The sequence below is a fragment of the Erpetoichthys calabaricus genome, chromosome 6 (genome assembly GCF_900747795.2).
Source record: "Erpetoichthys calabaricus chromosome 6, fErpCal1.3, whole genome shotgun sequence".
Classification (NCBI taxonomy): Eukaryota; Metazoa; Chordata; class Cladistia; order Polypteriformes; family Polypteridae; genus Erpetoichthys; species Erpetoichthys calabaricus.
Genome location: NC_041399.2, coordinates 184,735,011 through 184,758,528, shown reverse-complemented (window position 1 = coordinate 184,758,528; position 23,518 = coordinate 184,735,011). Strand labels below are relative to the sequence as shown.

At 38.1% G+C, this 23,518-nt stretch overlaps 1 protein-coding gene across 1 annotated transcript in view; it reads right to left on the bottom strand.

Annotated features, from left to right (window-relative positions):
- Positions 1–1,991: 1,991 nt before the first annotated feature.
- ttc21a (tetratricopeptide repeat domain 21A) overlaps positions 1,992–23,518 on the bottom strand; it is a 97,453-nt gene continuing 75,926 nt past the window's right edge. The window contains exons 23-29 of the mRNA XM_028804167.2: positions 21,404–21,554; positions 15,806–15,967; positions 13,689–13,893; positions 12,135–12,359; positions 8,883–9,003; positions 5,775–5,842; positions 1,992–3,413 (exon numbers count right to left, since the gene is read on the bottom strand). Of these exons, the coding sequence (XP_028660000.1) occupies positions 3,336–3,413; positions 5,775–5,842; positions 8,883–9,003; positions 12,135–12,359; positions 13,689–13,893; positions 15,806–15,967; positions 21,404–21,554 (1,010 nt within the window). The 3' untranslated portion in view covers positions 1,992–3,335. The remainder of the gene's footprint in view (positions 3,414–5,774; positions 5,843–8,882; positions 9,004–12,134; positions 12,360–13,688; positions 13,894–15,805; positions 15,968–21,403; positions 21,555–23,518) is intronic.

The following is a 23,518-nucleotide window of genomic DNA, read 5'->3' as shown; positions in this document are numbered from 1 at the left end:
TATCTGTAATGTCCCATGGTCTGTGTCTAAAGGAGGTCTTTGGTTATCTCCTAAAGCCAATTCATTGCAAACTGCAGGATTAAATAGCAAAATATATAATAATGTAAAAATATTTGCTATTTCTTGCCCTATGTACATTTTCAGGTCCTTTCCTCTGTATTTGCATGTTTGAACCTCTTAGCAGCACTCCGTTTCTCGAGTGCATTCCTACAAAGCCTGCTTCTCAAACTGTTTTTTTCCAGACGCCTTTCTCGCCTCCCGTCTGGTTTTATTCTTTCCATCTATGAAGGCAACTCTCTCAGCGTGTGCCTTTACTCCTCCTTGCCTGTCTCTCACTCACACTTCTTCTTTGGTTGCGTCACCAAAGCCATACTGACCAATCAGAATGCTCAGAGGACAAACAGACCTTAGTGTTTTATTATATAGTAAATGATATTTGTTCATTTTTTTCTGCAATAACTGTAAAATAATTTAGAAACATAAGAAATGTTGTAAAATCTCCTGTACATTTAATAAATATAAAAATATTCATGCAAATTTTATTTTACTTGACATCAGTTAATCATTTTTTATCTTAGACTTTGACAGTAATTGTTACCAAAAAACACAAAACAAAACATAAGTGTATAGGTGTTTCCAGTTAGGCAGATAGAAGATAATCAAAAGGAGTTGGTTTTATATTCAAAAGCTTTCTGGGGAAGTGCGGTCATCTTTTACAGGCTTTGTCTTGCATATAAATTGTTTGGCCCACAGGCATACTGTAGTTCTCTGATTTATATCATAAACTATAAGTGCATCTTACAAATAATCTTCAGCTGTGTAATGTGTGAACATAAAGAATGTATATAATAATAAAAAAGAAAAGCAGTAAGCCTTCGTTTTGATTTGAGATATGATAGATTTAGATAGAACTTTATTTGCCCCTTGGAGGAAATGTGGCTTTTACAGAAACACGATAGATAGATAGATAGATAGATAGATAGATAGATAGATAGATAGATAGATAGATAGATAGATAGATAGATAGATAGATAGATAGATAGATAGATAGATAGATAGATAGATAGATAGATAGCAATCATCTGGTATAGTAGGCAGGATTAGATAGATGGATAGACTATGGTCTGAACACACATCAGAATGACTAAAAAAGAAAGAAAAACTTCTGACTTGCCTGTCACAGCCACAGTAAAGGAGCCCCTGTAGAGTTTCCTGACACACTTCTGCTGAATAGCTTGTTGGCTGAGCCATAATGTTTATACTTTGTACTTCTTGATGTAGGAAGATTTCATTAGGGAGTAACTACCAAAGAAAGAGCTTCTCAACCTGACTAAACATCTTGTTTAATATGTAGTGAGCTCATCTATTGAAAAAATAGAGAAATGGCTTAACAGAGAGAAGACTTGGCACGCCACTTGTCTCTTTTAACACAAGTGCCTTGAGAAATCTCCATGTTAGCTAACAAAGGAATTTAGTGGAATTTGCTCATTTATACATACTAGGGTGACACAGGAATTTCCCAAGTCAACAGTGTTCACTCTCTCTCCAGGTTCAGAGTGACTACTATTTTGTAAAAAGAAAATGCATTGATGAGGAGCAATGGTTGACTGGCACAATCAACAATTTTTTTCTACATTGATTTCTGCATTTCTATTGATTTAGACTACCATACAAACCTTGAGTTCCACTGCATGCACACTGCACTTCCCCAATGTTTCCCACTAGTGTATCAATCACTCTCGTTACTGGCGGACATGAAGCAGGCCATGCACACATACATCAGGTGACTTTGGGGCTCAGCTGCTTCCTTTTCAGCTTCTTTGGAGAGTAGATTCCTTATTTCAAAACCTAATGTATAGACCTTTCCAAGTAGCTAACCTTAGAAATGAGCTAAACTTCAATGATATCTCTAAATTTCAATGGAATCCATCCATCCATTTTCCAACCCACTGAATCTGAACACAGGGTCACGGGGGTCTGCTGGAGCCAATCCCAGCCAACACAGGGCACAAGGCAGGAACCAATCCCGGGCAGGGTGCCAACCCACCTCAGTTCAAAGGAATTATCTCGCTAATTGGTTCACTCACATAGCCAAGAGAGAACAGTACATACTGTATAGGTGGTCATGTTGATGTTTTTCATGGTTTGCCTGTCAATTTTCTGCCTTTGTTCACATATTCATCAAAATTTAGAAATTCCTTGGAGGTACACCTGGTGTCAAGTGGTGAAATTGTTGAACAGCTTTTCTGGGATTCTTGACTCAGCTTTGTTAGACCATGACTTTGGTATCACAGTTTACTGGTAAATTCCTACATGAGTAAAAGAGGCTACTATTACTTTGCTTGTTGATTTTGTAATGAGTTTTCATATGGAGTTAGAAGTCTGCAGAGTAAAATTAGTTAGACTGTCAAGCCATAACACTCCATGTCTCTTGGGTTTAACATCCATCTACAAGAAACACATCTCCACTCATTTTCTAAAGATGCAAATATGCCCCAACAGCTTTAAAAAAATCACCAGCTACTTGTAAGGATTGTACATTTCTAGATGTGTGCTTTTATGTTTTTATCTGCTAAAACTGAATTGTGGTAGTGTCAAAACATTTTTATTTGTTTACACAGTTTTTTTTCCTTTCATTTTTTTGTTTGTGTGACACTGATGTGATTCTGATGTAAGTGGTAGTTATACTATAAATATGTTCCATGCTCGGTACCGGTATTCCTAGATTGGATAAACTTCAGAAACCTTTAGCAATAGTTTTCAATTCAAGCTGACCAACTTATAGGTTTCATTTTAGTTTTGATTTCATTTCAGACTTTGATTTTTGGTTTTCTCCTGTGCTGTGCTCATTCGTGTTTCATTTTAATCTTCTGAAGTTGACCTGGCCTGGCCCTAAATACAAGTCTTGTTTCAGGTTATTATGTTCAGGTCTTTTCTTCTTGCTCATTATTATGAGACACTGTCTGTTAACTCATGTCACCAATGACCATTAAATTATTCGATCAAACACAGAATCCTACCTATTTTTCTGAAAGGAACAAAAAGTTCTATCACCATCTGCAATGTGTAGGGCCTAAAATGTAGACCCAAATGCTCACGTACACAAAGTTCTAACTAATGCTAATCAGGATAAAGTATTTACGATACTTTTGTGACATTAAGTTCTCGAGATTCAGGGCCACCAAGCCGAGTGTAACCTGTGGAAGGCTTCTGAAAACATCCTGAACAAGTCATGCAGATCACAATCGGAAGCAGGAGGAGAGGAGAAGCGTCAACTCTGCTGCCTTTGAGGTGTCCGATAGTACGATACTGTCCAAAAAATTGAGGTCCTGGTTTTATGCCTTCACTGACAGCTGTGCTTTTTCCAGTATTTCTTTTCTGATTTTTGGATATCCAGGGTGGTCATTTAGAACCTGGGTAAATGCACAAAAATAACAAAAGGGGAGATTTTTGCATTTTATTAATGAGAAAGAAGACAAAATGATATTAATGTTCTACTAAATAATGCAATTTGTGAACAAAGAACATTGGATTTCACAATATATACTTTAGATTAAAACTGTTCATGGTATCTTTTCTTTTGTTTTACAACTCATTACCACTTTCACCTTCATACTTCAAAGCACTGCTCCTGTTCACTCATTTCCCTAATAACTAATGAGGAGCAAAATGATTTGTGTGAAACAAAGCAAAACTCAGTGCAGAGAAATTTACAAAATAAATAGCACTTAGAAAGCGAAATCTGTGTCATTGAGACAAGAATGAAGGAGTTTGGTTAGGGTTGCCAGACATCCCTTATATACAGGTCATGTCCCATATTTCATAATTTTGTGACCTGTCCCATACTGACCTTTCAGGGACACCCAAATGTCCCATATTTAATTCATTTTCAAATTTTGTATTAAAAATATATTTTTACTACCTTCTTACGGTACTTAGTTGTAACTTTATAAGTAATTATACTTTCTTTTCTCAGATTCTCTTGATGAAAATAACCAAAATGTAATGAGAAAACTAGTGTTTGCTGCCTGTTTGCAACTTGTTCAGTTGCTATGGTTGACTGAGGACAGCGACACTGTTACTGTTTTGCTCTCCAGCCGCTCTGCTGTGCAGTACTGTATCAGCATGTCTCTACTTTTATATAATATATTGGTCTGGGTGTGTAGGGGGCATGTATAAATTTATATATATAGTAATATAGAGAGAGATTTTAAGAGTGTCCCGTATTTCTAATTTTCTAACCTGGCAACCCTAAGTTTGGTCCCTCTCAACAAGTGTTTTTCTGTGGTAATTCTGCATGTGTCTGCCTGTCATTTAGTTTTTAAATAAAAAACCGTATTGAAAAACATAATGAATAAAAATAGCCTGACTCATTTCATGTCATGAGATGACATTTATTTGAGCCATGAGGTGCATTTTGTGGTATGATATCCGCTTTGCCAATTATGATCACAATCTTGGTGATTCTGTGTGTCGGACACAGACACAATACTCAAAGCTCCACAGCACTCGCATCACTGATTTCTTCTCCATCATCAGCAGAAATCGGTTGCCAGGTAATGTTAATGCTGGTGGGGGAAGGCTTTCTATGTATTCAGTTATTCAGTACTCCTGCAGAGAGAATTCAGTAATGTGCATGATGATGCATTTGGTGGATCTTTGTGTAGAAATTATGCAGCACATCACATTTCTGAAAAGCACATGGTGCTTCTTTACGGTTACCAAAAAAATGCAGGTAAACACAGAAATAAAAATGAGACTTTGGAGAGCAATACTCCTTGTTTTCCACCCTAAAAACTTTAAAAAGCTCCAAAAACTCTTTTAAGTATGTGTCGTGTTTTGCGATTACAAAATCGCATGCTGAACAAATTTTAGCGCCAACTCATCACTAATTATAAGGCATGTAAATGCCTCAATTTAGTAAGCTTGAGCTTAAACATTTATCAGCCAAACAGCTTTAAATGAATGTCTCAGCAGATGAAATCACAACTGTTACTGTGAATGACTGTAATAATAATAATAATAATTAATAATAATAATAATTTTTTGCATTTATATAGCGCTTTTCTCACTACTCAAAGCGCTTAGCAATTGCAGGTTAAGGGCCTTGCTTAAGGGCCCAACAGAGCAGAGTCCCTTTTGGCATTTACGGGATTCGAACCGGCAACCTTCCGATTGCCAGTGCAGATCCCTAGCCTCAGAGCCTCCACTCCGCCTGAAAATGAAAGATAAATAGCCCAGTGACCACTGTGGGTAAACTGGGACCATCTGATGGCCGTTTCTCTATATCATGCAGTTTTAGCAGGGAAACTCAAACCATGGTAGGGGAGTTTAGGGGACCTTAAAAATATTTAACAGCTGGAAAAGAGTATTAAACTGGGCATTATACTAAAGCACGGTATAATCCAAATACTGTCGTACAGGAGGAGCTCACTTACAATAATACTAGAATTATCTTTCCAGCTGGTGAGACTTTAAAACTTTAAGTTTGATTCTGATGGCAGGTACACAAAACAGTTAAAATCTAGTGAGGGTAATAAAAATTAAGTAGTGAGTGGTAAAGGTTATGGGGGGCCATCAGGAGTAAACAGGCCATTTGTCAAACAATATGCAGTCGGGGTCAGATAAGTTAGACATGTGTTTATTGCTTTGTCTTGTATAGTGTTGTTTTCCTTTCTCCTGTTATGCTGCCCTTAGAATGCAAAAATCAAATTGTTCATAACTGTCTGGCTTCATGAATTACCATATAACAAAAGTGCACCCTATGTAATTACCTTTCGACAGACATCAATGGCCTCAACATACTTTTTGTCCTTCAGGTAATTAAAAGCCAGCTTGTAACCTAAAATGAAAAAGGCAAACAATAGATAAAGAAATAACTGAAAAAATAATCTTTATTACAACTATATATGAGTGCTGGGACAGCCAAGTTCCACTTGGTATTATGTCTCCTTGGTTTTAATAAATACCCGTATCTTTTATTTGTGTATCACACTATGAAATGCCTTTTTGCCCAAAATGAAATAAATAAAATGGAAATTATGAAATAATAATTGCATGCAAAAGTACAGTGCTATATAGAAATAAGTAAATAAATTGTGAAAAAAACTGTTATTAAATATGTCATGTAATTATGATCATCATCCTCATTATTTTATTATTATTACAGATTTTACTTAACAATAACCTTATTTGTAAAGACCATTTTTATTTCACAATGCGACCTTTCCAAACAGCACATTTCCAAACGGTTCTTTTATTTATTTCCCGAAGCCTCTTCTTATAATGGTTTCACCACTTGTCAATCAAGACAAAGATCACCCGGCTTAGCTTATTCCTATTGGCTAATCCACTGCTGTCGATTACTCTTCCCTGCTTGTAGACAGTAAGCTGCCAAAGGTCTTTAAGCGCTGTTGCTGCTATTTGAGACAAACTTACGATGTATTGGAAATACTCAGGCATAGACGTTCTCTTCAAAATGTTGATGTTGATGAAGAAGTTGCGAGTAGTTTATTGATAATTGTAGTTTGATGATAATTGTCCGAGGCTAGAAATTCCACATGATATACTTCCAGATGGCCTTGTGTGCAGACACAGTGCTCATTCGATCTCAAATTACCCAGCACCTCTTCACTGATGTGAATATTTTGAAGATCACTTATCCATCCGAGCATTCCCAATGTATCCTTAATTTGTCTTAAAACTGGTTGTGGACTGCTGTGGGGCTAAATACCTAAAGTAACCGGTTAGAAGGAAACAGGAAGAAAACCCCTGAATCCAACAAGCCTTTCAGATAGAGGATATGGGTTTCTCTCGCTGAATCAGGGAGAATGAAAGAGAGGGAGAGACAGAATGACAGTGAAAGGGCAATCTCAGCTACTCTGGTAGTGTTGCATTAAGCAGTGACAACAGCACCAACCAACAGTGGGTCTTCATTTACCAGGCGTTTCCTGTGAATTGGACCAGTGAGAACAGTGAGGTTGTTGGGCTTTTAATGTTCAGTTTATTGTAGTTTATTAAACACACCAATTGCTATTATACAGTTACAAAATGTTCAACTGTCTCTGTAAATCTTGTCTGTAAAACTATTGCAGCTCCTATTGCCTCGATGTTTCACCTGTTTGAATGTGAGAAAATCTTTGGTAGCCTACCAGCTACACCAGGCAAACATAATTGACAGCAGTGGATTAGCCAATAGGAGAAGGTTCAGCCGGTTGGTCTTGAAACCATCATGAAAAGGGACCTAGTGGAATAATAGCGCATCGTGCCGTTCCCAAAAGTCGCATTGTGAAATTAAGAAAGGTCAAAAATAAGGCCATTGTGAAATAAAACCTGTATAACAATAAAATAATGACATTGTATTTGATGACTTTTTATAATAATTAGATGACTGTTATTTATGCATTTTTTTCACAATTTATTGGCAAAAAAATATATATATTGCTGTACTTTTGCATGTCATTATTCATTATAGCTATGCAATTAAGAAGCCATACTGCTGAAGTAATTGCTGTGTAAATGGACTTGTCTAAAACACTGGAAAAAAACTTGAAGCTGTCTCTAAAATTTAAACAGAAGTCATTCACTGTCCTTGCTGAAAACGAATCACATTTCACATTTCAGTGTCTTGTAGATGTCAGGCTGTTGTCCTTCAGAACGTCTCTGTACTTTGCTGCATTCCATCTTTCTCTTAGTCCCACAATGAGGCATTACACTGGAACCAAATGTTGGTCAAATTACAAAAAATTGCATTATAGCTGTACTTAGTATGCATATTTAAATTAAAGGAGCTATATTCAGTTAATAAAGACCTTCAGTAAGATGCTTATCACAGTCATAATGTAGCTTTAGTACACAACAGGTAATCCAATCTCTACATTTTTGCCCAACTTCAGTTTACTGTGTGGTCAAGATTTAGCATCTATAATTGCAATTTGTTCCTTAAGCACATTTCAAGGCGACAGCCAGCAAACGTGTTTCCATTCACACCTGAGTTTGTGTTCATAAAGACGCCATTTTCAAGGAGATGTAATTCCATTCAGGGATGGCACCAGGATGGCGCAGATTTTGTCGAGACAGGCTCCATCTCTATAATCCTGAACTGGATAAAGTGGGTCTAATAATGGACTGGTGCACGTTTAGAACATAATAAATTAGAAAAGGAGGAATTATTGGAAGAGAAATAATCAATCCATAAAATTGGTTGGTGACTCTCTCAGAAAAGAAAATTATGCTATGCTGTACATAGAAATTTTTGACAGGGAAGATTGAGACCGAAAGGAGAAGGCCATCTGATTTAATGACATGCACTTTTAGTACCAAAAATGAAAAGAAATTAGAATCAATTAAATCGTGCAGTCACTTATATTCAAAACTGAATATAAGATCCTGTGTATTAAGTCCACTGTGTTGTAAACAATTTACAAATGTTGGGTTTTGAGGGCAATCATTTTAAAAAGGAAAACAAAAGCACCAGGAAGATTTGCTTGCAGTTGTAGCCTTTAAGTGAAGACAGCCTGGTATTTCTGTACTAAGCGATTTGTTTTAGTAGGTCAGTGCAATCGTCCCTGTGTGTTACTAGGAAATGTCAGATCTTCAATATGGCAGCAACTTGTATAGTTTGCCTCAATAAACACTTGTAGTGCATTTTTACACTTTTAAAAGTAATTCCCAATGTGTCCTCCAAGGCAGTTTACAGTGTGTTGCTTTTAGAGAGCTGGTGAGATTCAAAGTGAAGGTCATACCAGCAGTCAGCAAATGTAACAGACTGTAAAACTACAGATATTGTAAATGGCCTGCTCCATCACCGTCGTGAACAGCTAATAGTCGGCAGTTGATGGAAGGGGACATTTCAACATCCGCATCCAAACTCGGGGACTCACCTATAACTGGGTTTGCCCGATTGCTGTATTTCCAGGCCATCTCATAGTTGCTTGCAGCATCCTTGTATGACTGCTCAGTCTCCATGATAAACCCAAGGTACTCGTAGGCTTTACAACATGACTGAAAAAGAAGATTCGAGAAGTGGTTATGCTTTAGAAATAAATGACAAATATAATAACTAAACCAAGGTATTTCCAAAATAAATAACACTCCTCTAAACTTCTCAATCTCATCTCAAATATTCACACTCTATGACAGCTTCTGGCCTCAATTTTGATGTGAAGATATGTCCTCACTGTATCTTTACACAGGTACTAGATATTTTACAAACTTCTTATCAACAAATGCCTCAAAATAGTTGCAAGCATTAGAAGTGAGGGAACAAGACGCAAGGCCATTAAAAGGTACCGCTGATGTTTTGCTCATCAAATTTCCCCAGTAATGTGACCTCCAATGTCTTCTTTTTCACACTGGATTTCCATAATGGTCAGAGGTAATTAACTCTTTCAGGGTGGATGTCGATTTTTGTCAAAATTCAGGGGTAGAGGATGGTAATCAGCTGTAAACTGTGACAAAACTCGCTGTTGCATTTTAGTTCGACACTCTTTGCTAGAAGGAAAGTTAGCTTTATTGATTTGACTTCAATTTCTTGTGCATGCATGAGTAGTGAAGAACAACCAACCTCTAAAATGGCATAGACATCTGATGAAAGACCAAAGCAAATGTGCAAAGCAAAATACTTCCTGGACAACATTTTGCGTATTATCACTGAATTGGACTCTGACTTGGTGGACTCCAATTTTGATGCAAGTAATCTGGAGATGGAGATTGAAAACGAAAGAGAGGTACCAGCATCAGCCGATTGTGGTGCTGAACACGCTGGTGTAGCTGATGCTCCTACAGCAAAGTTTGCCTGGGAGGACCACTACTTATGATGACAAGAGGTACAAACCAGATTGTGTCACACTGTGACTGCCACCGTAGCGCATTCCTGCTGGCCATCGAGCCGTCCCCACTCAGCTGATGCTGCCAAAGACAGCGAACAGGCGCCAACAGCCTCCATAGCACCCAGCAACAGACGTTTTATGTGGTTGATGCGTGAAACCATTGAGTTGTGTACTTTTCAGAAAACTGAGTTTTTTGGAAAAAATCTTCAGCCCTCAAAGAGTTAACTACTGTCTGTATACCCCAAGCAATGGGATATTTGTCCTCTGCCATGTTTTTATTTCTGTGTTTAGGGGTCCAAAAATGGGGTGGAGGTTTAGAAGAGTAGCTGCTTTTATGTCAATGTGTTTCTTTTTAAACAGTATATACTTTGTTTCTAAGCACACTGTATTATACAGTATCTCCAGCATAATGCATATAAAGTAATTAGGGAGAGTTGCTTTTATTTGGACCACAGCAATAACAATAACCATAATATGCTGTATTAAAACCTATATGTGGTGCATCTTGTAATGCTGGATAAAATACATTTTTTCTCAAATTGAATGTAGTAAGAAGTCAAGCAAAATGACCCCTTTAATTGGCTAACTAAAAAGATTACAATATGCAAGCTTTCGAGGCAACTCTGGCCCCTTCTTCAGGCAAGACGTAATCAAATTGAAAAAAAATACTCATGAAGGTGATAAGCATTAAGTGAGAATATCATCCTAGAAACGTTAGCCACCATCATATGTACAACAAAGGAAATTTCTGGGTTAATTATGACAACGATAAAGTTGGATTTTCTCCCTGAGTCAGTACTGTCCACACATGAACCTTTCATCCCAGATAAGAAATAAGAATTTGAAAAGGTGCACAAAAGGTCTGCAAACCTCCAACAGTGAAGTAACAGTGATGCGTTATCCATGCAGTTAATGACATGGTTGGTACAAAAGCCAGGAAGTCCCACAGAACTGGTATACTTAGCAAACAGCAGAGATTGTAAGGAGCTTTCATTTAAGAGTCAGCAGGAGAATCTGTTATAGATCTTTCTTCACATTATTAGGACTGAACCAACTAAAGTTGCAAAACAAAAAATCAGGTTTTTTCACTAAAATGTTTTTCGTGTGGTTGTCATTTGAGTGCAAAGTCTTTCCTTTGATTATGCCGGGTACAGACGCTTTGCTGTGTGCATTGCCTTCTTTTATTGAGTAATTGTGCCAGCGCAAGTATGTTGCGCTGTGTCCTGTGTCTGTGACCCTAAAATGGAAATGCCCAGTGAAAAACACAGAGAATGATAAAAAGAAATATATCTGAGCAAAATGAAAATGTCAGAAATGAAGTGCTAGTGTATGCCTGACCATTATGTTTTTGAAATAATGATGCGTCAAGCAGGCAAGCACAGGGCTTGTCTCATGGGTGTGGGGTCATCTATAATTACAAGGACGAATTTGGAGGTGACACCACAACTGACTCATTTTTGGCTTGTATTAGAATGGAGGAGAACCATCTAGAGGACTAGTGACATGTCTTCTACCAAGAATGATGACCACTCTACCCCTTCTGCTTCCGCCCCTCTATATATTCCCCCTGTACCAGGAAGCCATCTTCACTTTGGGCCCAACCTTCAATGAGAGTGACACATTCAAGAGATAAACAATTCTGTAAAAATAGTTAAAACAAAATATAAAATAACAAGGATCCAAAGACATGTAATCTTCCAGATGTTTCTGGAGGCTATAAAAACCTCAGTCTCCACCATCAGGCACCACACATTCCCTCACATCGCCGCTGCTTCGCAGGGTGAATCAAGTGATAACTACACGCTACATTTTCTATATTTAAGAATCTATCCATTTTCAAAACACTTTCCAAACAGCTAACTACAGAAACTAAATCATCTTCTGCAAAAAATAAAGTTAATTGACAATGCCTTTTGTGTTTTCTTCACTTGCATGAACATCGATGTGTCATGAAATGAGGATACTGAGACATTCTGCGTGATCATCCCAGAAAAATATCTGCCTGTGTTCACACATAAGCTAACCTGAGAAATTTCAGTGAATTGTACTTAATTTTGACTTGTAAAATTGATGAGTCAAGTCTCCTTACATTATTCACTCGTGTTTATTAACACATGTCCTCCAACCAGGAATTTATCAGTAAATTTCTACATCTATGAAAAGGCCATTGTAAAAGCAAAAGCAAAAACCTATTTCTGTAGTTTGTCGCTGCTTCATCATTTATATTTTGTAATTATAATCTTAATTTCACATAAGACATGTTTTGATTTGTGAACATACTGTGGCTAGACACTTGAGCCTTACCTTATTGTAGAGTAGGCAGCGCTTCAACAAATCTGTTGCGATGTCATATTTGCCAGCTTTTATATAAATGTCAGCCAGAAGAAGCCAGCTTTTCTCCAGCTCTTCAGCTTCCGCTGCATTCCAGTTAACTTTGTTAATTCTTTTTAGCTGGTTTCTGGCCCGAGGGGTCTGCTTCAGAATCATATAGGCTTGTGCCATTGCCAAGAGGGCAGGAACATGTTCCTTCTAAAAAATATTTAAATTTGCGATTGTTTAAGCAGTTTACACTTTAAAATTCATTGATAATCTCAAGACCCTAAATCATACATCTGTGAAATGACTCCAGTGGGAAAACAAACCTCTGGATGGCTATAACACAGTCAAGAACTGTAGGAAAAAATGAGAAACCCAAGTGACTGATCCATCATATAAGCAGGAAATACAAAGGGAGAGGGGTCTTTGTAACCTTGTGTGGCGGATGGCCGGGATGCCCCAATACTTTAAGGACTTGGGGAGAGAACATATTCAGAGCATTACCTTCCCCAGAGCGATAGATGGCAGCCCCCCTAGGTTGCAATGGTGCCTTGGACTCCCAAAGGGCTCCATGGGAGTTGGAGTCAGGTGCAGCCCTATTGGGTTCCATGGGTGCCGCCAGGGGGTGCTGCAGGTACAGTTGAGCCCTGTGTGGCAGCACCCATACCCAGACGTGCTGCCAGAAGAAGGTCATCAAGCACCTGGAGCACTTCCCAGAGGGGACTGGTGCCCAGAGGGGACTGGGTGGTCTCATGGCCTGGAACCCCTGCAGATTTTATTTTTTTCTCCAGCCGTCTGGAGTTTTTTTTTTTGTTTTTTCTGTCCCCCCTGGCCATCGGACCTTACTCTTTTTCTATGTTAACTAATGTTGTCTTATTTTAATTTCTTATTTTGTCTTTTATTTTTCTTTTCTTCATTATGTAAAGCACTTTGAGCTACTTTTTTGTATGAAAATGTGCTATATAAATAAATGTTGTTGTTGTTCTGAATGTCCTATAAAAGAAGCCAGCCACCACTACTCCTGGAGCCAGACTCAGGAGGAAGGGAGGCAAAGCTTGCCAGGAGGAGTGGAGGAAGACAAAGAGGAAGAGAAAGAAAAGGAAAAGAGAGAAGTGTTTTGTGCTGTGTGTAGTGCCTTAAGCTGTGCTGTGCTGTGCAGGTGGGAAACGAGGGAAAGAAAAAATAAAACGTGTGTGCTGAACTTGTGTCCTGTGTCTGTCTGTGTCATGTTTGGGCCACAGGAGCGCCCTCAGCAGGCCACACTTGGTATCAAAGGTGCAGATTCATAGGAAAAATAAATGGGAGATGCCTGAACAACAATTGTTTCCAAATGCATCCAGAATAACATTTTTCAAAGCCACAATCGCAGGGTCTCGAAGTGTGTAAAACTGATCCAAACTGCAAGTACTAAAAAGTGATTTTAAGAGCAACACGGACTAGCCCTAGCACCTGTTCCAGTAACTGGTACACAGCATGTAATGCAGCAGGATTTTCCTTTGTGATTCAAAATCATAAGGATGAGCAACACTATAATGGGAATACCTCAGAAGAAGCCATTTCAGCGAACACAGAAAGTGCCTTTTCAATATTCATTTTGTCTTTGGTTGCCAGCAGGCAGTTGTTCTGGAGCAGAATCTGCTGCTCCTCGGATTGCTTTGTGCGAGGGTGGAACTCCTTCAGTAGATTTTGAGCTGTCTTCACTGCCAGCTGCTCCGACTCTTTCTTTTCTGCTGTGCCGTTGTTACTTCTGATAACAAATAAAAAATGCTGCATAAGGACATCTGCTTTCAAAGGGCACTTGCCTGTTTTTTTTTTTCATACTTTATTAAAATCTCTGCTAAATGCAAAGCATGATTGTAGCTGACAGTTCCTCTCCATCATGGCAAGGGTTTTACATTCCCTTTTTTGCTGCTTATTGATGATTATGCACTCCCTGCACTGATTAGCAGAGCAAATGATCCGCTAAAACTTGGTTAATTGAGGCCATATTGCATAGTGGATGATTAGGGCATGAGTGACTTCCCAATCTCCATTATAAGGTTTATAGTTTTGTGAGGAAAAAATAATCACTGAACAAGTGAGACTGACTTACTCAACAAATGGGTTTTTATACAGCGTAACATCTGCCAGGAATCTAACTACAGCAATAGCTTTGAAATTCTGACAAGACTGAATTGGTGTATGTCCAGTTGCTAGTTCACTAAAGTCACCAAACAACCTGTAAATATCTGGGCTGGGAGAAAAAAGTGGATTTACCAAGATATCAGCTCATGCAGACGAGGGGAGAATGTGGAAACTCCACGCAGACAGGGACTTGACTCAGATTCAAACCTACTCCCAGACAGCCTCTATAACTACTCTGCCAACATAATGGGATTATTCCATAAAATTGATTGATTTTTGAGAGCAGAAGCAACAGTGGAATTAGGTTACAGCTCACTAAAACTCTTGGCAGAACAATGATTTAACAAAAACATAATTAACTTAGATTATAAAAAAGCATTTGATATAGTCCCACACCAAAGAGTAATTTTTAAACTAGAAGCTGTAGGCATTGGAGGCAACATGCAAAACTAGACCTCAAGTTGGCTACTAACTGATAAGAAGCAAAGAGTTCAGATAAGAGGAGAATGCTCCTTATGTTGAGTCCCATAGGGGTCTGTTCTTGGACTTTCGGAATTATATTACAGACATAGATCTCCGCATAGTTAGTAAACTTGTGAAATCTGCAGGTAATGCTAAAATTGGAAGAATGATAGACACCGAGGAAGCACCAAACCAATTCAAGAAGACCTGGACAAGCTTCAGAACTGCATAAGCACTTGGAAAATGTGTTTTATTGCAGAAAAATAAGAAGTGCTACACCTGAGCAAAAGGAACGTCAATTATAAATACAATATGTGACGCACTGTCTTACTAGAAGCCATTTTTGAAAAAGACTTGGAGAATATATGTTTACACAACATTTATGGAGAATAAAAGGTTATATCATAAAACTGTTTAATAAAAATCAGGATGTTATTCTCAGACTAAATAATACAGTAGTAAGATCACATCTGGAGTACTGTGTGCAATTCTGGTCACCACGGTACAAGAAAGACATAGCAGCACTTGGAGCTGTGTAAAGGAGAGCAACCAGGTGCATCTCAGGACTTAAGGACATGTTCTACTGTGACAGACTCAGAGGATTAAACCTGATTCACCTCAAGCAGAGGAGACTGCGTGGGGATCTATCCAGATCTTCAAAATCCTCAAAGGCATTGATAAAGTAGACCCAGCAGAATTCTTTCAGCTTAAGAGTGAATCACATACTCGGGGGCATGAGTGCAAATTAAGGGGAAGTGCATTTAGGACCGTTGAAGCCAGGAAGTATTTATTTACAAACCACTGAGACATGTCCCTTAAGAAGTATCTGGATGAAATATTGGGAAAGCTTGCTATCATCTAAACAAACAAGCTTCATGGAATGAATGGTTTCCTCTCATTTGTCAAATTTCTTACGTTCTTATGATGTTTAGGGGATTTAAATTGTTAACTCACTGACTTTAAATCTCAATTTGATTAATTCAAAGGCATACCCAAATGTTACCTACTACATGACACTTGTCAGGTGTTTCTATTTTATCCACACCATAGAAGGTAATACTTGAAATATTTACCCTGAATCCTCATTGAGATTTTCAAAAACCTCTCCCCCAATTGTCTCATTATCCGGATTAAGACAAATCTGAATCATGGTATGCACAGCCTTCTGGCCCCAGTCGCTGTCCTTACGGGCTTTATTAAAAAGCCTTAGGGCTTCGTTTGGTTGTCCCAAATGCCTGCAGAAAGAAAATACTTAAGTAAGAAAAGGGTTAACATAAACCTGTTAAAGGATACGTTCAGTATTCTTAAAGTCAAAGTTATCTCTTCAAACCTGGTATATCTGCATTTGCCACACAAAATTATGCTCCAAAGTCCAGCAATTCATATAATTTAAAAAAATATATCTCGCCCAAAGTAGAGTTGTAGAATGGAGTTAACGGGGCACAGATTTCACTGCAAAACGAAAAATGTAAAATTTACTGAATACATCAATTTTTCAAGCTAAGCCAGTTGTCAGGTATTGACCCACGTCTTGTGATTATACACACATTGTAAAATAGCTTATACATGTCATTTCAACAAAAAACACCAAAATTGTGAGATTCAGCCTTTTTAAAAAAACACCAGCTGTACGTGTTACCTCAGCATTTGTAGCCTTCTGCTAGCCTTTCATTCCCCAGGAGTGGTTTCCTCCAAATGAGACTGAATCACAGTAAACAGTTTGTACCATGTGTTTGGTTTTATTTTGATTCACTTCTGTATTTATGTGTGAAATCCCACAAATATACAGAAAGCGTAAACTTACCTCGAATAAAATAGTTATTTCCGGATCCCTTATCACAAACATGATAGGCATATTTTCTTTTATCGAAACTCAAAGAGGATATACAGTATTTGGTAAGTTTTAGGCTTTTATTATCCAGTAGTGCTTCATGTCACATTGCCTCTTGTGTAAATTGCCAGGGCATGTAAAATATTTTTTAAAATTCATAGAAAACGCTGGACTTTGGAACACAATTTTGTGTGGCAAAAACATATATTTCCTGTTTGTGAAGAAATAACTTCAAGCTGAAAAATACTGAACTTATCTTTGAAGCCTGAAATCATATTCATTAGGTGTAACTCCAACTGTCTTTTGATAGCATAAATAAAAACTTGTATTCTAAATATGCTTTTTTCCATTACAGGTTTATTAGTCCTTATAAGCTATGCTGGCAATGTCGTCAATAACAGGGTATCAATCCATGCACACACTCACAATGGGCCAATTTAGAGTCACCAATGAACATAACAGCATCTATTAGGAATGTGTGAGGTAACTGTATGTAAGCCATGAGAACACAGACAGAACGCGAAACATGAATGGGCTGGAAATCGAGTTGTGAGACAGCAAAACTAACAACCACAGCTATTCATAGTCTTTACATCCATACTCGTTCGTCATTAAAGTCAATGTATAAACCGTACAACACCACAAGCAATGCTCTGTAAAAGGACTGCCTGAATAAACAGAAAATCTTTTATCCCACAAGGCCAGAGTGCACTTGATGTAGCTGTCTCTGAAAATGAACCTGTGAAGTAGCTGACTCTATCAGCAAGGGAATATTAAGAGCTAACATTGTGGTTATGGAAAGAAAGTAATGGCTGTAAGGATGAGGAAACGCCTTTTGAAATCGAACAGAATATTTTATATTCAGCTAAATGAAGCCACAGTGTATTATGGGCTCTGTATTTTTAACATATACTGTAAATGCAATTTATTATCTCTCTATTATAAAAAAAAATCTTTGGGAGGGACACTAGGGAGACGAGACGTGATCTTCTCGGAAGACTATTTGAAGTCCTGCGAGAGACACTTTAACTTGCTCCCAGTTCTTAAAACAACGACAAGCAAAAACATGCAGCTCGCCACTAGCAGAAACCCAGCAGGTGATCTGACCGCTTCTGCTTGAGTGTGCTCAGCCACCCTAACCATCCCACCCCACCCCCCACCCCAACCTCCTTCACAACACGAGTGGCAGAGACACGAAGTGGCAAAAGGACAGCTGCTGTACAGGCTTTAAAATTATGCGTGACAGCAGCAATGGCAACAACAGCAGCAGAAAGACAGCAGATGATCCAACAGCATCTCCTTAACATGCATTCAGCCCCCCCCATAACACCCCCTTGACAACGCAAGCAGTATTATATGTCCTGTGAGAAAGAGATTTAACCATGCCCAGGGCCCAAAATAAAGGACAAGTGTTGTTTTTACAATGTCACGTGAGACAAGGCCAACAAATCCATTCCTCCATCATCATACTGACTTCATCCATTTCTGAGATGCAGCAGCATAAATTGCAAGACAAGAACCTTCTCTGTCCATCATAGGGTAGACACACTCACAAAGTCACACTTATTCACAAAGGGCAAACTTACAATCATCAAATAACCATCATCTTTGGCATGAGGAAGAAAAATCTAGCAGACACAGGAAGTAGTGTATTATGTATTGAAATGAAGTGTTTCTCAGAGTGCTAAAGGCCTGAAATTGCTCTTTCTTTTCTAATACTTCATGTACCATGCACCATTAATCACATCAACAAAAAGAAAAAAAAACAGAAGGAAAAAAGAGTCAAAAGGACTTAAACATTAAGAGTAGACCAGCACAAACTTCAGGTATGAACTAAAACAAGACTCATATGTTAGTCAAGCAGGCAGGGGCTCATCAAATAGTTGATCAGGCATCATGAGATCATCTTCACTCAGTTGTGGGGGTATAACTGGCTGCAAATTTGTGAACTCTTCAGACGTGTCCATATTTCTGTCAGTTTCATAATAGTAGTACTCTTCATTCACTCTGTTTGCTGGTCAGTGTGTCACACAATGATTCGGCCATTGTCAGTATTTATTTTATAATATACGGAGCCTGAGACTCTCACCAACAGTTGCTGGTATGGCCTTACACACTACTTCACATACACACTACTACCTTTTTCAAACTGTCTTATTAGACTTGAATAGAACTGGGACTCCCATTTTCACCATACATCAGAAGCTAGATTAGGAAGGAAGTGACCCAAGTCTCCTGTTCACCAGCAGTTCTGCAGAACTTCACCCATATTCATATGAGCAGTTACATGCTGTTACAGCAGAAATGTTGACAGTCTAAGCTGCCGATCTCTAACTATATGATCAACTTGGCCATTTGAAGATGGACGAAAAGGAGCCATTTTGATGTGATGAATAATATTACACTCTAAGAATGTCTGAAACTCCTCCGAAATAAACTGTGCACAGTTATCAGACACAATTGTATCTAGAGCTCCCTGTGTGCCAAACGACTTCACCAATATCTGAATGACAGTGACTGACTTTTCTGAGAAAGAGGTCTAACTTCTAACTATTTTGAAAAGTAATCATCAGTGATACAAAATGTTTATTCCCAATAAAGCCAAGCAAAACTGATGTGCAATTGTGACCATGGGTTCTTGGTTTTGTCTCATGGATGAATCACAGCCTTACTTTGTATAAATAGATAGATAGATAGGAAAGGCACTATATAATAGATAGATAGATAGATAGATAGATAGATAGATAGATAGATAGATAGATAGATAGATAGATAGATAGATAGATAGATAGATAGATAGATAGATAGATAGATAGATAGATAGATAGATAGATAGATAGATAGATAGATAGATAGATAGATAGATAGATAGATAGATAGATTTGGCTAAAGACAAGAGAGCTGTCACAGTGAGGCATTATAAAGACATACCCCCACAGGCATGAAGGAGTCCCAGTAGTGTTTCTTGACACACTTCTGATGAGTAATGGGTTGGCTAAACTCAGTGTATCAGAGAGGGGAAGTGCCAAATTATTCTTAACAGTTATCAGATTTGCTTTCATTCTACCTCCAGCAGGTCACGAGCACATCCCATGACTGAATGTGCCATCTTAATTAGCTTGTTGATTCAGTGGGCCTCTCTTGAAATGCCCAGCACAGCATAGCATAGAAAATAGCACTGGTCTCCTAAGAAAAAGAGTTCTCTGCCCTTTCTTATATAGTCCCTTTCTGTTGCAAGACCAGTCCAGCCTGTCATTGATGAGGACCCCCAAATTCTTGTAACACTGCACCACTTTAACATCCACACCCTGAATAGTGACCTGTCATGGTGACTCTTGATTGAGACAGAAGTCAATGATTAGTTCCTTTGGTTTTGCTGATGTCATCCGATCTTTGTATTTTCTTACCCATTTTAGACCAGAGAGTTCATAATGACCCCTTCTGACATGTTTGAATCCCTCCTCTAGTTTTTCCTTCAACCACCCCCTTTCCACACCCAGATCAGTACATGGGCCGTCACTAGATCTGCTTCAGTCAGGAAAGTAATATCAGGTGCCTTCAAAAGGGTCTGCAGACAGATTGCAGCATACAGGAGGAACTGTAAACTCTCTGATCATCATGGGTAAGTGACCTAACAAATCAACATTTGTGATTTTCATTTCCTGAGTGATACTCATAGTCTTAGGCATTTAAGAATAATAACTGCCTAGTCCATGTCCGTTAATTGTGGTGTAATCCAGCTTGCTTTAAATGGTCATTTTTAGATTTAAATTTAAATGGTAATTTGTGGTCTGCAAAGTACAAAGTGAATTGAAAGTGGAGTCTGTGTGGGTTTTTCTGCGTGTATTGTGCTGTTCTCCATCATTCTCAAAGAGTGTAATACCAAATGGGCCTGTTAAAAGTGAGAGTGGGTGAACGCATAATTGTTCTCTATAAAGGCCCAGCATCCCACTCAGGACTGATTCTTGTATTGGAAAAAGCCAGTCTATAAAATGGATGGATAAACGGCCACATATGCAAAAAATAACTAAAAACGTAATAAAAAAAATATAAGCAACAATATATACAAATGCACCCGAAATATTACAAGTGGTATGAAAAAATAATCATATTCTGTATAATATAAAAGCACTGCATAGTGGTACATTAGAAGGAGCTGCTAAATGTAACAAGCTGAGCAAGGAAATTCACTTTAAAAATGACGAATAAAAAAAACAGGGATAAGGACATACAGTAAATGCACTCTTTACCCGGCCCAGATCATTTTTTGTGTGCATGAGGACACTGATGTAAATGAATAAAAAGTGCATTTAAGACAGAATACTGGAATTTTTTCCCTGCACAAAACATCAATAGAAATCTGGAGCAATCTAGTGAGTCATGTTTCTGCTGCAGACTCCCTGATGGCTTTTAAAAAGCAGTTGAATGAGATGCTAGGAAAGCTTAGCTATTAAGTAACCAAACAAGCTGACAGACCGAATCATTTTGAACTGTCTGTAAAATTCCTTATGCTCTAATGATTCATTCTCAGTGATTTACACCATCATCAATTAGGCCATCACTCCAACAAACGTTAAATGCAGGTGTTGACGTTTAGTCACAGTCACAGACCTACAACTGAAGCATATCTTCTGAAACACATCTCATGTATGCCAGTGTGGGGAGCACCACAGACATCATCTCCTTAAAATATATTTTTTCCTCATTCATATCAATTGTGATCTCCATATGCTAAAATCTAAGGTTTATTTTTAAATAAAGAGAAATCAAATATGGAATCTGCCGTTTTTTTTGAGACCATATGGCAAGGTGAATTTGTATGTGTTCAGGTTTCACTTACCACAGATAAAGGCCTTTGCAGTAATTATACCCAGGCTCAAAGGTGGACCTGGCAGATTGATTTTCTGCTTTTTGCAAAAGAGCTGGTGCTTCATCAAGCTTTCCAGTTCGTCTGAGTAGGTCTATCAAACGTTCCAGCACTAAAAAGTTATCTGTTGAAAATTAAAGACACGTGTGTTAATTTGCCTTTTTCATTTAACAAGGTAAGTCAAGCATACAACAAGAAGCAGCTTTTGATTTTCAAATAATAATAAATATCACCAGAGAGAATTTGGTGGCCTGCTGTGTTTCATATTTTAAAATGTGCTTCCCATAAGATGGCAGCATGCTGAAACAATGTTTAACAAGGCCACTTCACAGCTCCAAGGAACGCTAGACACTTCCTGTGTGCAGTTTGCATGTCCTCCATGTGTGCTTATCACCTTTAACACCTAAAGATATGCTAAGTTAAACAGTGGCTCAAAATTCAGAAAGACGATGAGTGCAAGAGGGCACCGCTCTGAAGTACCCAGGAAAAGCTGTGGCACACCATGAGTCTGTAATGGAATAAGTGAGTCTGGCTGTTGGGAGAATGGATAGATGTTTGTAGGAGATTATTTTTTCTTTTCTTTCAAGGATTTGGAGGCAGCTATAGCAGGGCCGGATTAAGAGCTTTGGGGGCCCGTAGCACATTTCAAATTTGGGGGCCCTTTTGGTCTGCATCATCTGAAGTTTAGATTCTGAACAGTTCAAACCGGACTAAATAATTATTTTACTCTCGATTATAATAAGAATCTTATAATATTTATGTGAATTTTATGTGTTGGGCCCCTAAAGTTTTGTTGTGTAAGAAATTTACAGTTTAAAAACGTAAAGATAATATTTTTAAAGACCAGTTTTTCAATGCTACACTTTTTCATTAAATATTGGGTCCACCATTTGGGGGCCCCCGAAATTGCGGGGCCCGTAGCATATGCTACATGTGCCTATTGGTTAATCCGGCACTGAGCTGTAGCATATACCTGCTATTCCCACAGTGGACAGTACTCCCCGCCATAAATAAGATATTTTATGTATTTATAAAGATAAATGTCCCTGATCGGCTTGTGGACTGATCGCTCAGAAATTCTTACTATCTGCAGTTAAACTAAGCAAAATAATCAATCTTATGGCCCTGAGGCCTAGAAAAATTAAACCTTAACGAAAACTAAATGTAACTGTGAAAAAAAAATGGCAAGATCTGTGGTGATGTTTTGCAGTTCACTTAATTCTCTCATTCTTAATTCTCAATGACAGCAATGGGTTACTGTAAAATGATTCCAGGGGCACAGCTCGTAACTAACATTGTACTATTGGCTGTGTACTGGCTGTGAAATAAAACCAGTGCTGCCGGGAGGGTTGGCTTCTGGGGCTTAAGAGGCCCTAATCCATGGTGCCAAACCTCTGACCTTTCAGTCCCTGATCTTCTTGCCCATCATGCACAACACTGCCTCTGATCAATGTAATGCCACTTTTAGGGTGAGCTCAAAGCCCCATCGATTCCTGTACTTTTTTATATACATGGAAGACTTGCACAGAACCTCAGTGGGGTCCAAACCGGACCCTCCCGCTCTTACATTGTAAAAGTGTGAAACACAACGTGGGATAATCAACCAGGGGGCTGAGACCTTGAACCCTGAAAATCCTAGAAACTCCTCTGAATAACAGTGTTCTTTGGGAGTTAATAAAATATATCAAATCAAATCAGTATAAAAATAAAACGATCCATTTTTAAAATCTTATTGGATAAAAATAACATTGAATCTGCAGCATATTACAATATTACTGTATATATTTTTTAAATAATTTAAAAAAATGTAAAATACCGAAACTTAATGACTCATGTCCACAATAATCTAACCATATGTCATGTATTAAGATGTGCATTTATCTTATAATATTTAATTGTCTAGAAATACAGTAACATCTTTTGGTTTTGTTTGAACTTCCCATTACCATTGTCTGTATTCCCTAATTAAAACTAATTATTTTACTGATGTCCCTTAAGAAATCATAACCTTCGCCATCTCTATTTAAACTACATTGTTATTTATTTACATGTCTGACCTGCTGCTGCACAATTATTTAATCTAGAAGT